The sequence below is a fragment of the Papio anubis genome, chromosome 1, assembly GCF_008728515.1.
Source record: "Papio anubis isolate 15944 chromosome 1, Panubis1.0, whole genome shotgun sequence".
NCBI lineage: Eukaryota > Metazoa > Chordata > Mammalia > Primates > Cercopithecidae > Papio > Papio anubis.
In genome coordinates, this window is record NC_044976.1 from 5424550 (window position 1) to 5446815 (window position 22266).

The following is a 22266-nucleotide window of genomic DNA, read 5'->3' on the forward strand; positions in this document are numbered from 1 at the left end:
ACGAGGCGAAAGTATATGACGATTTGCTCAGAATCTTATTGTCAGAAAACTGGAGTCTGGGGTAGGGGGTTGTCGACTCAAAGCTGTGTCTCATTTAGGAAACTGAGGCACAGGTAAAAAGTTCTAAAACCTCACAATCCTGGGAGAAGTTGTGTTCCAGCCTACCACCTTGCCCCAAAATGCCAGGGCTCCCTTTCTAAGCCAGGTGAAGTCACAGAGCGTGGACAGAACCCACAACCGTCCAGAGGAAGGGTCACTGGGTGCCACCTGGTTTGCATCTGTGCCTTCGTCCTGCCCAGTTCCTGAGTTGGACCGCAGGCCCGGAATGTCAAGGCAAACAGTCCTGCTTCAGCCACTGGGCTCCAAGTCCCACCCCTTTCGGGGGCATGAAGTTAGGAAGCATCCGGCAGCTGCCTTCTATTTAAGCAACTGGCCTCCTTAGAGGCCACTCCTTGGCCATGCCGGGCGCGGGCGTCTGGCCAGCATGCTGCTCTGCACAGCTTGCCTGGTCGGCCTGCAGCTTCTCATTTCCTGCTGCTGGGCCTTTGCCTGCCATAGCACTGAGCCTTCTCCTGACTTCACCCTCCCCGGGGATTACCTCCTGGCAGGCCTGTTCCCTCTCCATTCTGGCTGTCTGCAGGTGAGGCACAGACCCGAAGTGACCCTGTGTGACAGGTGAGTGAGGGGTCAGCAGAGCCACACTTAGTGGGACCCCTGGCTATAGGACCCCTCTGCCTGCCATCCTCAGCCAGGACCTTGCCTCTGCCTTTGCCACTTGAACTGTCTCCAGGCCTTGTCCATCAATCCGCTTGCCACCTGAGTGCTGGCTAGACCTTCCTAGACACTTCAGCCAGCTTCCAATTACTTCGCCCTTGCTGTTAGAATGTGTTGTAACTCCATTGAAATTGGTTCTTGACTTTGTGCTGTACCTAGATGGCCAGGCCTAAGCAAGGGCGTCCTTTTCCCTCTTCTATCTTCTCTCCACTCCTACCCATGTTCAAAGCTCCCTAGAGTCCCAGATGACAAGTATGGTTCTCCATAGGGTGGCAAGGTAAGACACATCCCATTAGATGCTTTAGGAGCTTAGGTTGGTGCCATCGTGAAGTCAACAATCTAGGTAGAGGGGAACTACTACTGCTTTTATTTATTTATATTTTATTTATTTTTTATTTTTTTGAGATGGAGTCTCGCTCTGTCATCCAGGCTGGAGTGCAGTGGCACAATCTTGACTCACTGGAACCTCCTCCTCCTGGGCTCAAGTGATTCTCATGCCTTAGCATCGGGAGTAGCTGGAATTATAGGTGTGTGCCACCACACCTGGCTAAATTTTTGTATTTTTCGTAGAGACAGGGGTTTCACCACGTTGGTCAGGCTAGTTTCGAACTCCCAACCTCAGGTAATCCGCCTACCTTGGCTTCCCAAAGCACTGGGATTATGAGTGTGAGCCACCACGCCCAGCCTACTTTTCTTTTTTTTTTTTTTTTTTTTTTTTGTTTGAGACCGAGTCTTGCTCTGTCGCCCAGGCTGGAGTGCAGTGGCACTATCTCGGCTCACGGCAAGCTCCGCCTCCCGGGTTCATGCCATTCTCCTGCCTCAGCCTCCCGAGTAACTGGGACTACAGGCGCCCACCACCTCACCCGGCTAGTTTTTTGTATTTTTTAGTAGAGACGGGGTTTCACCATGTTAGCCAGGATGGTCTCGATCTCCTGACCTCATGATCCGCCCACCTCGGCCTCCCAGAGTGCTGGGATTACAGGCATAAGCCACTGAGCCGAGCCCCATTTTTTGTACTTTTAATAAAGACAGGGTTTCGACCAGGCATGGTAGCTCACGCCTGTAATCCTAGCACTTTGGAAGGCTGAGGAGGGCGGATCACAAGGTCAAGAGATCGAGACCATTCTGGCTAACATGGTGAAACCCCGTCTCTACTGAAAACACAAAAAATTAGACAGGTGTGGTGGTGGGCGCCTGTAGTCCCAGCTACTCGGGAGGCTGAGGCAGGAGAATGGCGTGAACCCGGGAGGCAGAGCTTGCACTGAGCCTAGACCGCGCCACTGCACTCCAGCCTGGGCAACAGAGCAAGACTCCATCTCAAAATAAATAAATAAATAAATAAATAAAGACAGAGTTTCACTATGTTGGCCAGGCTGGTCTCGAACTCCTGGCCTCAAGTGATCCACCCACCTTGGCCTCCCAAAGTGCTGGGATTACAGTCGTGATCCGCTGTGCCCAGCCAGAAGGTATTTTTTAGATTTAGTAAACATTTACATCAATAGAATTGAGCTGGGCACGGCGGCTCACGCCTGTAATCCAAGCAACTTTGGGGGGCTGAGGCAGGTGGATTGCCTGAGCTCAGGCGTTCGAGACCAGCCTGGGCAACATAGTGAAACCCTGTCTCTACTAAAATACAAAAAAATTAGCTGGGAGTGGTGGCATGCGCCTGTAATCCCAGTTACTTGGGAGGCTGAGGAAGGATAATTGCTTGAACCTGGGAGGTGGAGGTTGCAGTGAGCAGAGATCACACCATTGCACTGGTCAACGTGTGAAACCCCGTCTCTACTAAAAATACGAAAATTAGATGGATGTGTGGGTGCATACCTGCAATCCCAGCTACTCTGGAGGCTGAGGCAGGAGAATTGCTTGAACTGGGATCGGGGGCGTGGAGGTTGCAGTGAGCCGAGATCGTGCCATTACACTCCAGCCTGGGCAACAAGGCCACAAGAATGAAACTCTGTGTCAAAAAAAAAAAAAAAGAGAGAGAGAGAGAGAGAAAAAAAAAGCCAGGTGCGGTGGTTCAGTGTAATCCCAGCACTTTGGGAGGCCAAGGTGGGCAGATCACCTGAGGTCAGGAGTTCGAGACAGCCTGACCAACATGGAGAAACCCCCTCTCTATTAAATATATAAAATTAGCCGGGCATGGTGGCATATACCTGTAATCCCAGCTACTCGGGAGACTGAGGCCGGAGAATCACTTGAACCCGGGAGGCAGAGGTTGCAGTGAGGCGAGATTGTGCCATTGCACCACAGCCTGGGCAACAAGAGCAAAACTCCATCTTGTAAGGTTAGCCGAGAGAAAAAACGAGTAGACCCAAAGTCAGGCAAGCAAGTTTATTAACCTGCTGGGCTGCCCCACAGCAATCCGAGGAAGCAGCAGCCCGGGCTTACAGACTAGAGGGTATAAGTATATTTTAGGGAGGGCGCAGGGGCGCCTAGGGGCTGTTTCTGGGTAAAACCACTTCCTGGTTGATGGGCAGATGTTAGGGGGAAAAAACAACAGCTGGGGAACATCTGCCTTGGCGGAGGACCTGTAGGCGGTGAGAAAAAGAGGGGACAGAGAAAAACGGGGTGGGGAAAACATCCGCCTTGGCGGAGGGCCTTTGCTGGGTTGGGTCCCTAACATTCCAGCCTTTAATAGGTAATAGAGAAGGGGTGTCGTTGCCTTCTGACTGCTTCTAGCTGAAGAGGGGCGATGTTTATGGAGAAAGGCTGTGGGGTTGGTACAGTTGTTCTTGAAGCCGCTGGTATTCTTGAAGTAGCATCATGTCTTGTACTGACCCATCGAGAGCGAGCGAGGGCTGTTAGCACGTTGTCACCTCTCACGATGGGCGAAGGCTCTAATACGGTCCCGTAAAAACTGGGTAAGGAGGCCGGGCGCGGTGGCTCAAGCCTGTAATCCCAGCACTTTGGGAGGCCGAGACGGGCGGATCACGAGGTCGGGAGATCGAGACCATCCTGGTTAACACGGTGAAACCCCGTCTCTACTAAAAAATACAAAAAACTAGCCGGGCGAAGTGGCGGGTGCCTGTAGTCCCAGCTACTTGGGAGGCTGAGGCAGGAGAATGGCGTGAACCCGAGAGGAGGAGCTTGCAGTGAGCTGAGATCCGGCCACTGCACTCCAGCCTGGGTGACAGAACAAGACTCCGTCTCAAAAAAAAAAAAAAAAAAAAACTGGGTAAGGAGATGTAGGAGGCACGGGCCAAATGCTAAAAGGAGAAAAAGGGTTATGGCAGGGCCCAGGAGGGGCATTAGCCAGGGTGCCTAGGGGTTACGAAACCATTGGGGCCAGGAGTCTGAAAAGCGCTGCCTGATTTCAGAAGCCCTTTCATTTAACCGTCAGGCTGCATCTCGTACTAGTCCTGACTGGTTAGTATAGAAACAGCACTTGTCTCCTAAGAAGATGCACAGTCCACTTTTTTCGGCAGTGAGGAGATCTAAACCTCAACGGTTTTGAAGTGACACTGCTGCTAAAGAGTCTATTCAGGGCTGGGCATGGTGGTTCACGCCTGTAATCCCAGCACTTTGGGAGGCCGAGGCGGGCGGATCACAAGGTCAGGAGATCGAGACCATCCTGGCTAACACGGTGAAGCCCCGTCTCTACGAAAAATACAAAAAATTAGCTGGGCATGGTGGCAGGTGCCTGTGGTCCCAGCTACTTGGGAGGCTGAGGCAGGAGAATGGCCTGAATCTGGGAGGCGGAGCTTGCAGGGAGCCCAGCTGGCGCCATTGCACTCCAGCCTGGGCGACAGAGTGACACTCTGTCTCAAAAAAAAAAAAATGTCTATTTGGGACTGGAGAATAAGGATAGATTCAGCTATGTCTTGTAGGCTGTCCAAGCGATCTTTTGAGAGAGCGTGATAGTAGGACAGAGAGGTGGACAAGTGTTGGGGTGATAAGGCCCAACACCAGGTCGTGGGGGCTACGAAGTCCAGCGGAGTCAAAGGAATAAGAAAAGACGAGAGAGGCCGGGCGCGGTGGCTCAAGCCTGTAATCCCAGCACTTTGGGAGGCCGAGACGGGCGGATCATGAGGTCAGGAGATCGAGACCATCCTGGCTAATACGCTGAAACCCTGTCTCTACTAAAAAATACAAAAAAACTAGCCGGGCGAAGTGGCGGGTGCCTGTAGTCCCAGCTACTCGGGAGGCTGAGGCAGGAGAATGGCGTGAACCCGAGAGGAGGAGCTTGCAGTGAGCTGAGATCCGGCCACTGCACTCCAGCCTGGGTGACAGAGCAAGACTCCGTCTCAAAAAAAAAAAAAAAAAGAAAAGACGAGAGAAAGTGGGACCAGGGGACCAACTCTAGTATGGAGGCTGCGAAGGACCTGAGCTCTGGGAGCCCACGCTATTTATTGGTGATCAGACAAAGAAACAGGTGGCGAGGATGTGGGGGTTGAAAGGAAGCACTGTATCAAGTGCATGAGCTGCAGCTGTGAGGGTGTAGCATTTTCTTTGAAACATATGGCTACTTGAGATAATGGGAGTGCTAGAAGCAAGGAGCCAGCAAGTCTAGAAACATTCCAAAGGCCACGAGGGTTTTTTTCTTTTCTTTGTTTTTTTGAGACAGAGTCTTGCTCCCTTGAGCAGGCTAGACTGTAATGGTGCAATCTTGGCTCACTGCAAGCTCCGCCTCCCAGGTTCACGCCATTCTCCTGCCTCAGCTTCCTGAGTAGCTGGGACTACAGGCGCCCGCCACCACGCTCGGCTAATTTTTTGTGTTTTTAGTAGAGACAGGGTTTCTCCATGTTAGCCAGTATGGTCTCAATCTTCTGACCTAGTGATCCGCCCTCCTCGGCCTCCCAAAGTGCTGGGATTACAGACGTGAGCCACGGCGCCCGGCCAGGCCATGAGGGGTTTTAGACCCTGGACCCTGGACATGTTCCAAGACTCTTTTACATTATGTCAGACATGCAAGCCTGCCTCAGCTTCTCTCCCATCACTCAGCTTTTCTCCCAACAGACAAGCCTGCTATCCTTGTTCCTGTTGCAGTAGTAATTCCTAGTCCTATAAGCAGGCGTATTAGCTGTACAGCTCTGCGTTGACGGACTCGAGCTTTAATAGGGATTGGTAAACTCTGATTTCCAGGGGCAATGTCAATTTTGGGGTTTAAGAAGACTAGGGTACAGGTGCCAGTCCAATTGGTAGGGAGGCAGACATAGGTTGAGGTTCCACACAAGAAAGATATACCTTGGCTGGGCAGAAAGAACTGGTTATGTATACTGAAAAAGCATGTGAGTTTATTGTTTTCATTCTCCCACATGCCTAGAGTGCTTGCTAAGGCGGCTCCAGTGAGTGGCTGAAAAGGAGTTGCAGGGATAATTGGAGTGGCTCCTCGTGTTTTATTCTCCCATTGGAGAAAGCATTGTTTTGTGTCTACCAGGAGCCATTCGAAAGAGTAATTGAAAGAGGGTATAAAGAGGCATTTGGCCGGGATGGGAGCCGTGCTGCAAGAGGTCCATGGGTGAATGGCCATACAGCCTGTATGTCTGCCATTACAAAATCTTGACTGTTTAGTAAAGAGCTGGTGGTGACTTTTGGGGGTCCTGAAAAGTGGACAAGTTGTTTAAATTTGGCCATTTTGGTGACCTTAAAATTTTGGTGGTCGTTTGGGGCTTGAAGCTGTAAGGTATGGTTACATTGATGGGACAGTAGGTGACCTAAAGGCAGACCTGAGGGCAGGTTACATTGGATACACACAGGGGCTTGGAAAGTCAGACCGGTGTCGGTGGTCGCAGGGCCGCGAATGGGCTTGTCATTACTTGTATATTGGGTAAGGCTGGAGATATAGGAGCGTAAAAGTTGTACTATGCGCCCTGTCAGAGTGTTTTTTGTCATATCTATGACAGAAAATTTAGCCAATGACTGCATGTCTAAAAGTTGTAAAGGGCTTTTCCCTTCATAACGGGGGTGATAGGTTAACTTAGTAAGAACCCAGTCTTGGCCGGGCGCGGTGGCTCAAGCCTGTAATCCCAGCACTTTGGGAGGCCGAGACGGGCGGATCACGAGGTCAGGAGATCGAGACCATCCTGGCTAACACAGTGAAACCCCGTCTCTACTAAAAAAATACAAAAAAACTAGCCGGGCGAGGTGGCGGGCGCCTGTAGTCCCAGCTACTCAGGAGGCTGAGGCAGGAGAATGGCGTGAACCCGGGAGGCGGAGCTTGCAGTGAGCTGAGATCTGGCCACTGCACTCCAGCCTGGGTGACAGAGCAAGACTCCGTCTCAAAAAAAGAAAAAAAAAAAAGAACCCAGTCTTTTGAGGGAACAGGGATGGCAACATAGGTGGTAGTTAATAGGGAGATACAAAGCCAGCAGTCTTTTGCTAGGATGGGGTTGGACTGGTTTAGTAGGGAGGGAGTTAAGCTAAGGGTCTTGTAGAGGTAGCTGGGTAGTATTGGAAGGGGAGGTGTGGCTATGTGGGGCAGCCAATGGATTAGGAGAGTTAGATAGGCAAAGAGTAAGTAGGAAAGTAAATAAGTGCATTTCATCTGGGGAAAAGTCATATAGGGTGCCTTGAAAGAAGAGGTCATCTATCCACTCTAAAAGAGAGTCCAGAGTGGGAGTTTGGAGCTGAAACCAGGAGATGTCTTGGTGGAGAGGATGAAGAGGGTGAAGTGGCAAGGTAGGCAGGAAAAGGGCATTTGAGAGAAATCAGGAATGTACTTGCAATTGTCAGGAGGAGAAAGAGGAGTCTGGGTATTGTTTAAGTGTCTGCTTTATGGACAGGCATGAGGCAGAGTTTAGTTGGGCCAAGGAGGGTACTGGAGAATTGGCGGAAGGCAATAGGTGGGTCAGCTGTAGGCAGATCAGTTGTAGGAGCCCTTTTTAATCTAGAAAGTTGGTACCAAGAAGCACGTCCTGAGAGTTTGGCTGCAGTGGGGATTGTGAGGTTGATGTGGAAAGGGGCTTCCCACTTAGACCTGGGGCTGGTCGGGTTAAGAGTTTTTAAGAAGACATGCTTTCCTGGAAGGAGAGTCTGGTTGGTGGAGCCTTCATGGGGTTTTGGGAGGGCCTGGTCAGCTTGTTCACGGAGGAGATGGTGGATGAGAGAGAGTGTTGGGAGGTATTCTCCTAGCTGAGAGTTAGAAGGGGGCCTGTTTTGTAAGAGGAAAGGGCGTCCATACATTAACTCAAATGGACTGAGGAAAGAGGGTGCTTTTGGGCTGGCTCTGATGTGTACTAGGGCTATGGGCAGAAGGGAGGTCCAGCATTTTGGACTTCAAGAGTGAGTTTGGTTTACTGAGTTTTAAGGACGCCATTTGCCCTTTCAACTTTTCCTGATGACTGGGGTTGATATGGGATATGGAGGCGCCACTGGACACTGAGGGACTGAGAAACCTGTTGGCTGATTTGGGAGATGAAGCTAGGAGTTGGACTCCTAATTATGTTACTGTTGGGGTGGAGAGTTGTACTTTGGAGGGGGAGACCCTATACGCTTTGTTAGCAAGAAAGTTTAGAAGGGTAATAGTGTGAGTCTGAGAGTCTTCTAGGGAGGGACTACAGAGGAGGAGGTCATCCACATATTGAAGAAGACGGCTGGGGGAAAGGTCTAAGGAGGTAAGGTCTTGGGCTAGGGCTTGCCCAAAGAAATGAGGACTATCCCTGAAGCCTTGGGGAAGGACAGTCCATGTGAGTTGCTGTGATTGGAGGGTGTCAGGGTCAGCCCAGGTGAAGGCAAAGAGGTTTTGGGAATCAGGATGTAGGGGAATGGTAAAGAAGGCATCTTTTAGGTCAATAGCAGTGTAGTGGGTGGTATTGGAGGGGATGAGAGAGAGAAGTGTATACAGGTTAGGGACTACGGGGTGAACATGGAGGACGGCCTGATTAATGGCTCGGAAGTCTTGAATGAGTTGGTATGAGCCGTCTGAGTTTTTAACAGGGAGGATGGCGATGTTACATGGAGAGTGTGTTGGCTGAAGAATACCATGTGAGCAGAGCTTGTTTACAATGGGCTGTAGACCCTTTTGGTGGGTTAGGGAAATGGGGTATTGGGGGATATTGGAGAATTTGGAGGGGTCTTTTAGCTGGATTTTGATGGGGTCATAGTGAGCAGTTAGGGAAGGGGTGGTAGTATCCTACAGTATTGAGTTCATAAGAGAGGAAGGAAGTGGGTGCCGGGGAGAGGGGTCAGGGACTGGACTGGAGGAGAGGAGTAGGAGGGACTCAGGTCCTCCTACTTTCTTGTTGGGGGAGACAAGAAAAGGTGATACAAGCCTTGAATTTGGCAAAAAGTCTCAGCCTAGAATGGGGATGGGGCAATGAGGCATGATACAGAAAGACTGTGAGAAAATGGTATTGAATAGGGAATAAGTAAGAGGTCTGGTGGCACTTGGATGCTAGATGAGTCTGTCAACCCCCACAACTGAGATTGAGAAGGGAGAATTGGTACTGAGAATTCAGGCAAGGCTGAGTAGGTGGCCCTGGTATTGATTAAAAAGGAGATTGGTGGCCGGGCGCGGTGGCTCAAGCCTGTAATCCCAGCACTTTGGGGGGCCGAGATGGGCGGATCACGAGGTCAGGAGATCGAGACCATCGTGGCTAACACGGTGAAACCCCGTCTCTACTAAAAAATACAAAAAACTAGCCGGGCAAGTTGGCGGGCACCTGTAGTCCCAGCTACTTGGGAGGCTGAGGCAGGAAAATGGCATAAACCCGGGAGGCAGAGCTTGCAGTGAGCTGAGATCCAGCCACTGCACTCCAGCCTGGGTGACAGAGCGAGAGTCCGTCTCAAAAAATAAATAAATAAATAAAGGAGATTGGCTTACCTGCTACTAGCATAGTTACCCTGGGCTCTGATGCATTGATGGCAGTTGGGGCTGGGGGCCCTGCGACTTGTCCGTTCTCAGAAGCTAGGTCAAGGAGTTGCGGGAGCGTAAGCGATTCTTCACTTTTTGTCTCGCTGAAGGGGAGGTGGTTCTGAGGTGCAGGCTTTTCTGTCCATCTGTTGAGATGACGGTCAGACTTCTAGTGGCCTGTCTGCTGGCAGACTGGGCAAGGGCTCTTCAGCACTTGTGGGTTAGGACATGCCTGCGCCCAGTGGCCATCTTTGCCACACTTAAAGCAGCGCCTGGGAGGATTACTGCTATCGGGTCTTTTGTGCCCTTGGGTACTATGGCTATGTTGACAGATAGCCACAGCTAGAAGCTGGTATTTAGCGTGATCTCTCTCTTTAGGCTCTATCTAATTTACTTTGCTCATCCCTGTTATTGAAGACTTTGAAAGCCAGGTTAAGGAGGTCTTGTTGTGAGGTTTGAGGGCCACCTTCAGCCTTTTTAAGTTTGCACCAGGTGTCGGGGCAGATTGGGAGATAAAACAGGTATTAAGAACAACAGTTCTGCCGGGCGCGGTGGCTCAAGCCTGTAATCCCAGCACTTTGGGAGGCTGAGACGGGCAGATCACAAGGTCAGGAGATCGAGACCATCCTGGCTAACACGGTGAAACCCCGTCTCTACTAAAAAAATACAAAAAACTAGCCGGGCGAGGTGGCGGGCGCCTGTGGTCCCAGCTACTCCGGAGGCTGAGGCAGGAGAATGGCGTAAACCCGGGAGGCGGAGCTTGCAGTGAGCTGAGATCCGGCCACTGCACTCCAGCCTGGGCGACAGAGCCAGACTCAGTCTCAAAAAAAAAAAAAAAAAAAAAAAAAAAAAAAGAACAACAGTTCTTTCTCGGGAGGAAGGGTCGACGCAAGTATATTTTTGGAGAGCCTCTGTAAGGCGGGAAAGGAATTGGGCAGGATTTTCATCTGCCTTTTGGGAAATGTCTTAAGGTTTTCAAAATTTACAGCCTTATGGGCAGCTTTGTTAAGGCCTGCAATGAGGCGGGTAATCATATGGTTACGGGATGCCTGGCCAGGGTCTGTGCGTTGGTACTCCTAGGAAGGCTCTTCCTGGGGAACAGGAGTGACTCCTATGGGCTTAGTAGGATCTTGCCGATGAAGATTGGTGGCGTGTGCCTGGGCTGCGAGACACAATCTTTCCTTCTTTTCTGGAAGGAGGGTGGAAGAGAGGATGATGTAGAGATCATGCCAAGTGAGTTCATAAGATGGGGTAAGATATTTAAATTATTTGTTATAAGTTTTGGAATTGGAGCAGAGGGACCCAAGATGTTTTCCAATTTGGGAGAGGTCAGAGAGGGAGAAAGGGACGTGGACACGGACAATCCCCTCAGCTCCTGCCACTTTCCGGAGGGAACGTGAGGGGGCTGGTTAAGGGGCATGTTGGGCCTGAGAACGGGTAAGGGGTAGAGACGGTGAGGATTCGGAGTCAGAGGCAGGGTGGTTGGAGAGAGGGGGAGAAGGGGGCAGAATAGGAACGGTGACATAAGGTGGGGGATTCGGGTGGTTTAATGGAGGACCATGATGGTGGCGAGGAGGGGGAAATTGGCGGGGTTAAAAGAAGAGGAGTCATTGACTGGGGCTGTAGGAAGAGTGGCAGAGGGCAAGTTGGGTTTGGAGCAGGCGAAGAGGATTTGGAAAGTAGAACAGGACTGGCAGAGAGAAGGGTGGCTACAGAGAGTGAAGAAAGCCTGAACATAAGGAATCCCAGACCATTTCTCATTGCGGTGGCAAAAGTTGTCTAAGTCTTTAAGTACGTTGAAATTGAAAGTGCCGTTTTTGGGCCATTGGGAGCTATTGTCTAATCTGTATTGAGGCCAGGCAGTATTAGAGTAGAAAAGCAGCTTCTTAGGATGGACCTTTGAACGGAGCCTGAGGACATTGAGGTTGCACAGAAGATACCCAAGAGGGGTGGTCTTAGGAAGCGTAGAATGAGAAACTCCTATGGTGAATGGAGGGGGGTGGGTAGGGGAAGAAGAGACTGCCGGTCAACAAGGATGGCAGGAGAGGGTGTCCCCTGTCCTGGAAGCCCTGTCCAGAATACAGGAGGTAGCCACTGAGTCAGGCATCCCTGAAATGGAGAAGCCAGAGGCCTGGAGGCCAGAGGAAGCCCTTGGTTGCCAACAATGGGAGAGTCCGAGAAATCCTCCAGGTCTTTGGCAGGTTCGGGAAGGGGAGGGTGGCCAGGAGAGAGGTGGTATGAGGGGGAAAGGCTCTAGCACACAGCCCGCGAGGAGGGAGGGAAGGAGAGAGTGAGAGAGTGAGAGAGAGAGAGAGAGAGAGAGAGAGAGAGAGAGAGAGAGAGACAGAAAGTCCTCTGGGGACTCCCGGCCAGAGCCTACCCATTCCTGGGTTTCGGCACCGAAATATAAGGTTAGCCGAGAGAAAGAACGAGTAGACCCAAAGTCAGGCAAGGAAGTTTATTAACCTGCTGGGCTGCTCCACAGCAATAAGAGGAGGCAGCAGCCCAGGCTTAAAGACTAGGGGGTATAAGTATATTTTAGGGAGGGAGTGGGAGCTGTTTCTGGGTAAAGCCACATCCTGGTTGATGGGCAGATGTTAGGAGAAAAAAACAACAGCTGGGGAACATCTGCCTTGGCAGAGGGCCTGCAGGTGGTGAGAAAAGCAGGAGATGAAGAAAAACAAACAGGTAGGGGGAGGGAACATCTGCCTTGGCAGAGGGCCTTTGCTAGGTTGGATCCCTAACACATCTCAAAAAAAAAAAAAAAAAAAAAAAAGCCTGAAGTTTCTGTATAAGGAGGGACATGAGGGAATTCTGCCTCCATAGCATCTTAGGACTGAAGAGCATAGTAACATCAATTCTTTACAGAATGTCCAGACTGCTGGTCTGTCCTGCAAAATTTGAACTTGCCAGCCCTCACAATGTGAACCAATTCCTTAAACTAAATTTCTCACTCACTCACTCTCTCTGGAGAACACTGACTAATGTAGCAGGTTTCTCTGCTCCAGGACCTCAGGACCTTTTAGATGCTAATATGCTTCTCCATCAGGGCCAGCTTGTTCCTCCTGCTGAGCTTCAGAGCCCTTGTTGAAGTTGTGGTTTGGGGAACTGGACCAATGACCTCAAAGGTTCCCTTCTACCCCCAAGCCTCAGAGTCTAGGAGGCCAGAGGGTTTCAGCAGGGCCTTGTCCTTCTTAGCTCTCTCTGCTTGGCTTTCTCCACAGGACTGGTAGCTTCAATGAGCATGGCTACCACCTCTTCCAGGCTATGCGGCTTGGGGTTGAGGAGATAAACAACTCCACGACTCTGCTGCCCAACGTCACCCTGGGGTACCAGCTGTATGATGTGTGCTCTGACTCTGCCAATGTGTACGCCACGCTGAGCGTGCTCTCCCTACCAGGGCCACGCCACATAGAGCTCCAAGGAGACCTTCTCCGCTATTCCCCTAAGGTGTTGGCGGTGATTGGGCCTGACACCACCAACCGTGCTGCCACCACAGCCGCCCTGCTGAGCCCTTTCCTGATGCCCCTGGTAAGCTGGAGCCTCAGACCTTTGCCCATCTCCCTTCAGGCAAGTCTGGGCTGGGGCATGTGGGCAAGAGCTGCTGTCCCCTCAAGGTTGCCTGCCCCCGGATCTCTTGGGTGGTCACTGCTCTTTAGTCACAAGTCAGGGGTCCCTGCCCAGCGTGGTTCTGGCCCCAGCCTTCCAGATCCCTGTCTCCACTCTCATGGGAAAACCCATTCTCCTTGGGAACTGCTGCCACTCAGCTGCACCCCTACTGCCCTCCACTCCCCTCCTTCCTCCAGAGGTTCCATTGCCTTTGTTAGGAATGGACACCCTGGACGGGCACTGTGGCTCATGCCTGTAATCCCTCGGGGAGGCTGGGCAGATCTCTTGAGGCCAGGAGTTTGAGACCAGCCTGGCCAATATGGCGAAACCCCATCTCTACTAAAAATACAAAAGTTAACCAAGAGTGGTGGTGTGTGCCTGTAATCCCAGCTACTCGGGAGGCTGAGGCAGGAGAATTGCTGGAACCTGGGAGGTGGAGGTTGCAGTGAGCCAAGATTGTGCTACTGCACTCAAGCCTAGGTGACAGAGTGATGCCTTGTCCCCCCACCACCACCCCCAAAAAAGGACACCCTTTGCTTCCCACCCCATAGACTGCTCCACATCATCCCAGTCTCTCCTGACTGCCTTTCCTTCTTCCCTCCTGGCTCAGAGGTGCTGACATCCCTCACCTTGCTGAGATCAGTCCTGTCCCTGTGCTTATTCTTGCCCTGTACCTTGGACCACAGCCCCTCCTTGGCTTATGGATTCTTCCCCATGGGTTCCTGCCTGGCCTGTGGTTGCCGTCATCCCTCTCCCTCCTCTAGGCTCTCTACACTGAGCACTGACTCTCTGCCCCTTCCCATGGAAGCTTCCTGCTGGCTTCTCCCTCCCCTCATTGCGTCTCAGCCCCTGAGGGCTGCCCCCACCACTCTTGCTTTTGCTGTGAGCTGGGGCACCTTCTAGGTCTCCAAATCCTACTTTGCAGTCCTTCTTTATCTTAGGTGACTTCTTTTTTTTTTTTTTTTTGAGACGGAGTCTCACTCTGTCGCCCAGGCTACAGTACAGTGGCTTGATCTCGGCTCACTGCAAGCTCCGCTTCCTGGGTTCACGCCATTTTCCTGCCTCGGCCTCCTGAGTAGCTGGGACTACAGGTGCCTGCCACCACACCTGGCTAATTTTTTGTAATTTTAGTAGAGACAGGGTTTCACCATGTTAGCCATGATGGTCTTGATCTCCTGACCTCGTGCCAGCCTCAGCCTCCCAAAGTGCTGGGATTACAGGTGTGAGCTATGGCACCCGGCCTATCTTAGGTGAATTCTTTGTGATTTTTTTTTTTTTTTTTGAGACAGTCTCACTCTGATGCCCAGGCTGGAATGCAGTGGCACAATGTTGGCTCACTGTCTCCCAGGCTCAAGCAATCCTCCCACTTCATACTCCCAAGTAGCTGGGCCCACAGGCATGTGCCACCATGCCTGGCTAATTTTTGTATTTTTTGTAGAGATGGAGGTCTCACTATGTTGCCTAGACTGGCCTGGAACTCCTGGGCTCAAGCAATCCACCTGCCTTGGCCTCCCAAAGTGATGAGATTACAGGCATGAGCCACCGTGCCCTTTGTGACATTTTAGACCAGTCCTCCTATAAGAGTCTTTCCTTGGAATTTATGCCCCCCCAGCCCCCTACCCGTGCCTGGCTTTCACTTGCAGCCCTTCTCTCCTCTTGTCCCACTTCCTCTGAAGAGGCAGGTGATTCCCCGGAGCAAGTTTCACCCTCCTCTCCTCCCCTTTTCCAGTTCCCAGGCAGGCTGTGGGCTCGTGGCTTAACTTCCCATTCTCAGTCCCCTCCCCTCTGATCTGAGCCCCTGATGCTGGCCCAACCTCACCATATCATGGACCCAGCAGAGTGCAGATTGACCTTACCTCCCTACACAACAAAAGCCTCTTTTCTTCCTGTATTGGCCCCACCCCTCTGGTGGAGGGTAGTGATGGAGCAGCCATCACCCGAGTCCTGCCCACTGCTGCTCCTCGTTGCCCTGCTCCCCATCTTTCGTCCTCTCTGGCCTCCTTTTCCACTGCCACAGCCACAGCTGGAATTCAGACCAGCATTATCTCTCAACTAGATTCTTCCATCAGTGTCCTAAGGCTTCCCCCTGGTTCTAGTCTTGAATCTTTTCTAACTCATTCCTCACTGAAGTCAGAGATATGCTCATAAAATGCAAGTCCTGCCGGGCGCGGTGGCTCAAGCCTGTAATCCCAGCACTTTGGGAGGCCGAGACGGGCAGATCACGAGGTCAGGAGATCGAGACCATCCTGGCTAACATGGTGAAACCCCGTCTCTACTAAAAAATACAAAAAAAAAACTAGCCGGGCGAGGTGGCGGGCGCCTGTAGTCCCGGCTACTCGGGAGGCTGAGGCAGGAGAATGGCGGGAACCCGGGAGGCGGAGCTTGCAGTGAGCTGAGATCCGGCCACAGCACTCCAGCCTGGGTGACAGAGCGAGACTCCGTCTCAAAAAATAAATAAATAAATAAATAAATAAATAAATAAATAAAAATGCAAGTCCTGGCCGTTGTGGCTTACGCCTGTAATCCCAGCACTTTGGAAGGCTGAGATGGGCAGCTCATGAGGTCAGGAGTTGGAAACCAGCCTGGCCAACGTGGTGAAACTAAAAATGCAAAAATTAGCTGGTGGTGGTGGCACGCACCTGTAATCCCAGCTACTCAGGAGGCTGAGGCAGGAGAATTTCTTGAACCCAGGAGGTAGGTGTTGCACTGAGCCGAGATTGTGCTACCGCACTCCAGCCTGGGCGATAGAGCAAGACTCTGTCTCAGAAAAAAAAAGAAAAAATGCAAGTCCGAACATAGCACTTCTCTGCGGATGTCCTTAGGGCCTCCCTGTAGCTTACAGCAGTGGCCCCCAACCTTTTTGGCATGAGGGACTGGTTTTGTGGAAGACAATTTTTCTATGGACAGGTGTGTGAGGGGTTGGTTTCAGAATGATTCAAGTGCATTACATTTATTGTGCACTTATTTATATTATTACATTGTTTTATTTATATAAATAAATAAATACATAAATATATTTTATTATAAATAAAATATATATATATACATATATATACATATATATATTTTTTTGAGACGGAGTCTCGCTCTGTCGCCCAGGCTGGAGTGCAGTGGCGTGATCTCGGCTCACTGCAACCTCCACCTCCCGGGTTCAAGCAATTCTCCTGCCTCAGCCTCCGAAGTAGCTGGGAGTACAGGCACTCGCCACCATGCCCGGCTAATTTGTGTATTTTTTAGCAGAGACGGGGTTTTGCCATATTGGCCAGGCTGGTCTCAAACTCCTGACCTCGTGATCCGCCCACCTCGGCCTCCCAACGATGCTGGGATTACAGGCGTGAGCCACTGCACCTGGCCATCATGTATTAATATAATAAAATAATTCTACAACTCCCCATCATGTAGAATCAGTGGGAGCCCTGAGCTTGTTTTCCTGCAACTAGATGGTCCCATCTGGGGGTGACGGGAGACAGCGACAGGTCATCAGACATTAGATTCTCATAAGTAGCGCGCAACCCAGATCCCTCACATGTGCGGTTCACAGTAGAGTTCACGCTCCTACAAGAATCTGATGCTGCTGCTGATCTGACAGGAAGGGAGCAGCTGTAAATACAGATGAAGCTTTGCTTACTCACAAGCTGCTCACCTCCTCCTGTGAGGCACGGTTCCTAACAGGCCACTGACCTAACTTCTACCCTGACCTACACATGCTTCTCTTCTTCCTTGCAAACTGCCTCCAGCGGAAGTCCCTGAAGGTCCCCAAACACACCAGACGATTTCACTCCTATGCAAGTTTTGTCTCCTTTGCTTGGAATGCATCCCCTCCCCTCTTGTTCCCAGGCAGATTCCCACTCCTCCCCCACAACCCGCCCTGGTGGAGCCTTCGCAGGTGATTTGTCAGTGTCACAGGGTGAGTGGTGCTCTCCTGGTCTCCCCTGCTCCCTGCATCCCCACACCCAGCACAGGCCCAGGCATTGGGGGGCCTTCAGTGGAGACTTATGCCACTGAACTGGCTGAATGGCACCTCCCACAGATCAGCTATGGGGCCAGCAGCGAGACGCTCAGCGTGAAGCGGCAGTATCCCTCTTTCCTGCGCACCATCCCCAACGACAAGTACCAGGTGGAGACCATGGTGCTGCTGCTGCAGAGGTTCGGGTGGACCTGGATCTCTCTGGTTGGCAGCAGTGGCGACTATGGGCAGCTAGGGGTGCAGGCACTGGAGAAGCAGGCCACTGATCAGGGGATCTGCATTGCTTTCAAGGACATCGTGCCCTTCTCTGCCCAGGTAGGTGATCAGAGGATGCAGCGCCTGATGCGCCACCTGGCCCAGGCCACGGCCACCGTTGTGGTCGTTTTTTCCAACCGGCCGTTGGCCAGGGTGTTTTTCGAGTCCGTGGTGCTGGCCAACCTGACTGGCAAGGTGTGGGTCGCCTCAGAGGCCTGGGTCCTCTCCAGGCACATCACTGGGGTGCCCGGGATCCAGCGCATTGGGACGGTGCTGGGCGTGGCCATCCAGAAGAGGACTGTCCCTGGCCTGAAGGCATTTGAAGAAGCCTATGCCCGGGCAGACAAGGGAGCCCCTAGGCCTTGCCACAAGAGCTCCTGCTGCAGCAGCAATCAGGTCTGCAGAGAATGTGAAGCTTTCACGGCACACACGATGCCCAAGCTCAAAGGCTTCTCCATGAGTTCTGCCTACAACGCGTACCGGGCTGTGTATGCAGTGGCCCATGGCCTCCATCAGCTCCTGGGCTGTGCCTCTGGAGTTTGTTCCAGGGGCCGAGTCTACCCCTGGCAGGTAAGAGAGCCCACCCCAGCACCTTCTGTTGGAGAGAACAGCCAATCCTGAGACGAGCAGAGTGGGCACTCTCTGGTCACCCTAAATGCCAAGGGTGATAAATGCGACTAACTTATGGACTGTTTTTTTTTTTTGAGACAGAATCTGGCTCTGTTGCCCAGGCTGCAGTGCAGTGATGCGATCTCAGCTCACTGAAACTTCCACCTTCTGGGTTCAAGTGATTCTCCTGCCTCGGCCTCCTGAGTAGCTGGGATTACAAGCACCCACCATCACGCCTAGCTAATTTTTCTTTTTTTTTTTTGAGACGGAGTCTCGCTCTGTTGCCCAGGCTGGAATGCAGTGGCATGATCTCGGCTCACTGCAAGCTCTGCCTCCCAGGTTCACACCATTCTCCTGCCTCAGCCTCCCGAGTAGCTGGGACTACAGGCACCTGCCAGGACGCCTGGCTAATGTTTTTGTGTTTTTAGTAGAGACGGGGTTTCACCATGATAGCTAGGATGGTCTCGATCTCCTGACCTCGTGATCTGCCTGTCTCGGCCTCCCAAAGTGCTGAGATTACAGGCGTGAACCACTGTGCCCGGCCTAATTTTTTAGTAGAGATGGGGTTTCACCACGTTGTCCAAGCTGGTCTCGAACTCCTGGCATCAAGTGATCCTCCTGCTTCAGCCTCCCAAAATGCTGGGATTACAGGCGTGAGCTCTCTTCTCTTAGACAGATCTTTCTCTCTGATCCTTACCTTCTCTCACCCACTGTGTCTTGGAAGTGTCAAGTGACAAGGTCCAGGGCTAAAACTGTCTGTAAAGGAGCCTTTGTTAGAGGCCTCCTCTCAGGAGGTTGGTGGGGAGGGTTGAGGGGCTTCCTAAGAAGGAAGGGACTATACCTTCCCGATGGGCTGAAACCACCAGGATGGAAACCCAGGAAGCCCCCAGGCCCTTGCTTCTGGGACCATGTAGGTCTGTGCTGTCTATGGTGGCTTTGTGATATGTGTTTCTTTCAGCTTTTGGAGCAGATCCACAAGGTGAATTTCCTTCTACACAAGGACACTGTGATGTTTAATGACAATGGAGACCCCCTCAGTAGCTATAACATAATTGCCTGGGACTGGAGTGGGCCGAAGTGGACCTTCACAGTCCTCGGTTCCTCCACATGGTCTCCAGTTCAGCTAGACATAAATGAGACCAAAATCCAGTGGCATGGAAAGGACAACCAGGTAATGGGGATGTGGTCATTCACCAGGTAACTGCCTTATGGGCAGCCTAGAGTCTGGGGGTGATGCTGACACAGTGTACAGGGAGCAGGAGGGGGACCCCAGGGGTCCAGCTGCCACCACTCTACCCATCCTGGCCAGGGAAGCAGGGAAGACATTCCATAGGCGAGTGTGCAGATGCCCTGGGGTGGAAGTTCACATGACCAGGGGCCCTGCCCTGGGAGTGAGCCGTGAGGGCAGATGCACAGAGATTCTGTTTTCTGTTCCACATGTGAGCTGTCCTTTGACTTGGGCCCCTATGTGTGGCCCCTCTGGCTTCTTACAGGTGCCTAAGTCTGTGTGTTCCAGTGACTGTCTTGAAGGGCACCAGCGAGTGGTTACAGGTTTCCATCCCTGTTGCTTTGAGTGTGTGCCCTGTGGGGCTGGGACCTTCCTTAACAAGAGTGGTGAGTGGGCAATGGAGCAGGCGAGCTACCCAGCACTCCCGGGGGCTGCACGGTGGAGGGAGGCCTCCCTTGGTCCCCATGTGCACATGCCCTGCCTCCGAACCAGGGCCCAGTCACTTGGCTGCCAGTTAGCTTCAGGTTGGAGGACTCCTGCTACCAGACAGAATTCTGATAAAGAGAATCAGCCACTGGGTGCAGTGGCTCATGCCTGTAACCCCAGCACTTTGGGAAGCCAAGGCGGGCGGATCACCTGAGGATCAGGAGTTCGAGACCCGCCTGAGCAACATGGTGAAACCCCATCTCTACTAAAAATACAAAAAAAATTAGCTGGGCGTTGTGGCGCATGCCTGTAATCCGAGCTATTTGGGAAGATGAGGCAGGAGAATCTCTCGAACCCGGGGGGCAGAGGTTGTGGTGAGCTGAGATTGCACCATTGCACTCCAGCCTGGGCAACAAAAGCAAAACTCCATCCGAAAAAAAAAAAAGAAAAAGAAAAAGAAAGAATCAGCCAACTGAAATCCTTAGACCGAGGTGTGTCCTCTATTAGATAGCTGTCATCACAACTCCTACAAATGCAATTGTATCCTGAATTCAACCTCTTTCTCTAAATGAATGTAGCTATTGTTCCCTTTGTGCCCTCTTGTCCTACTGTCCCTTCTGTTGCCCATGCCAAAGACAGCTAGCTCCTTGAACAGCTTGGCCTGAATACAGATACTAGCATGTCTGCAACAGAGAAAAAAAAACAGCATTCCCCATCCAGCAATGCAAGATCAAGAACAGAGAGCAAATTAAATAGCTAAGGACTCATGTCCTTCGTTGGTGTCCAGGGGCCACATTCTTTCCTTTCACCATCTCTGTAGGGACAGGAATACTTCCCTTCTGTCCTCAGAGGGTCAGGACTCAGAGAAACCACAGAGCAGCAGCTAAGGAAAATGGTTCATGGAAATGCTGGAGAGAGAGAGGGGTTAAAATGCCCTCCCTTGGGAGCAGGCTGCTCCCATTGGATCGTAGCCTCTCTGTTATGTGGGCAGAGCTACCAGGGTAAGGTCCTCCCTAGGGTTTGCAAAACCCTCATGGGATCATGAGCCATATAGAACTGACCTGTGGGACTACAGGCCTGTAGTCCCAGCTACTCGGGAGGCTGAGGCAGGAGAATGGCGTGAACCCGGGAGGCGGAGCTTGCAGTGAGCTGAGATCTGGCCACTGCACTCCAGCCTGGGCGACAGAGCGAGACTCTGTCTCAAAAAAAAAAAAAAAAAAAAAAAAGAACTGACCTGTGGGTCTCCAGTGTGTAATTAACACAGGCATTTTGAGGAAATGCTTGGCCTCAGGCCCCACTCCCGGCTACCCCCATCCCACCATGCCTAGCACAGTCTAGCTGCCTGGGTACAATTCTCCCAGTATCTTGCAGGCCCCTATTTCCTATTCCTGCTCTGCTCATCTGGCTCTCAGGAACCTTCTTGGCCTTCCCTTTCAGACCTCTACAGATGCCAGCCTTGTGGGAAAGAAGAGTGGGCACCTGAGGGAAGCCAGACCTGCTTCCCGCGCACTGTGGTGTTTTTGGCTTGTCAAGAGCACACCTCTTGGGTGCTGCTGGCAGCTAACACGCTGCTGCTGCTGTTGCTGCTTGGGACTGCTGGCCTGTTTGCCTGGCACCTAGACACCCCTGTGGTGAGGTCAGCAGGGGGCCGCCTGTGCTTTCTTATGCTGGGCTCCCTGGCAGCGGGTAGCGGCAGCCTCTATGGCTTCTTTGGGGAACCCACGAGGCCTGCATGCTTGCTGCGCCAGGCCCTCTTTGCCCTTGGTTTCACCATCTTCCTGTCCTGCCTGACAGTTCGCTCCTTCCAACTAATCATCATCTTCAAGTTTTCCACCAAGGCACCTACCTTCTACCGCGCCTGGGTCCAAAACCATGGTGCTGGCCTGTTTGTGATGATCAGCTCAGCGGCTCAGCTGCTTATCTGTCTAACTTGGCTGGTGGTGTGGACTCCACTGCCCACTAGGGAATACCAGCGCTTCCCCCATCTGGTGATGCTTGAGTGCACAGAGGCCAACTCCCTGGGCTTCATACTGGCCTTTCTCTACAATGGCCTTCTCTCCATCAGTGCCTTTGCCTGCAGCTACCTGGGCAAGGACTTGCCAGAGAACTACAACGAGGCCAAATGTGTCACCTTCAGCCTGCTCTTCAACTTCATGTCCTGGATCGCCTTCTTCACCACGGCTAGCGTCTACGACGGCAAGTATGTGCCCGCGGTCAACATGCTGGCTGGGCTGAGCAGCCTGAGCAGCGGCTTCGGCGGGTATTTTCTGCCCAAGTGCTACGTGATCCTCTGCCGCCCAGATCTCAACAGCACAGAGCACTTCCAGGCCTCCATTCAGGACTACACGAGGCACCGCGGCTCCACCTGACCAGTGGGGTCAGCAGGCATAGCTGGTAGCTTTCTCTGTCCTGAGGGTCGAAGGTCAAGCAGGCCAGGGCTGTTTGGGAGGTCTTTGGGCACCTCAGTCTGGGGTTGGGACGTATAAGCGCCCGGGAGAGCCCAGACCAGGCTCCGGGCTGCCAATAAAGAAGTGAAATGCGTATCTGGTCTCCTGTCGGGGAAGAGGGTGAGGTGCCGCGGATTCAAGTCTGAACCCAGAACCT

At 52.1% G+C, this 22266-nt stretch overlaps 1 protein-coding gene across 1 annotated transcript; it reads left to right on the top strand.

Moving 5' to 3' along the window:
- The first annotated feature begins 22 nt into the window (after positions 1-22).
- On the top strand, positions 23-22203 carry TAS1R1 (taste 1 receptor member 1). Its single transcript, XM_017956762.3, has 6 exons — positions 23-675; positions 12793-13099; positions 17208-17969; positions 18967-19179; positions 19502-19622; positions 21100-22203. The coding sequence occupies exons 1-6, from the start codon at positions 485-487 to the stop codon at positions 22029-22031; spliced, it is 2526 nt and encodes an 841-aa protein (XP_017812251.3). The 5' UTR covers positions 23-484; the 3' UTR covers positions 22032-22203.
- Positions 22204-22266: the final 63 nt, after the last annotated feature.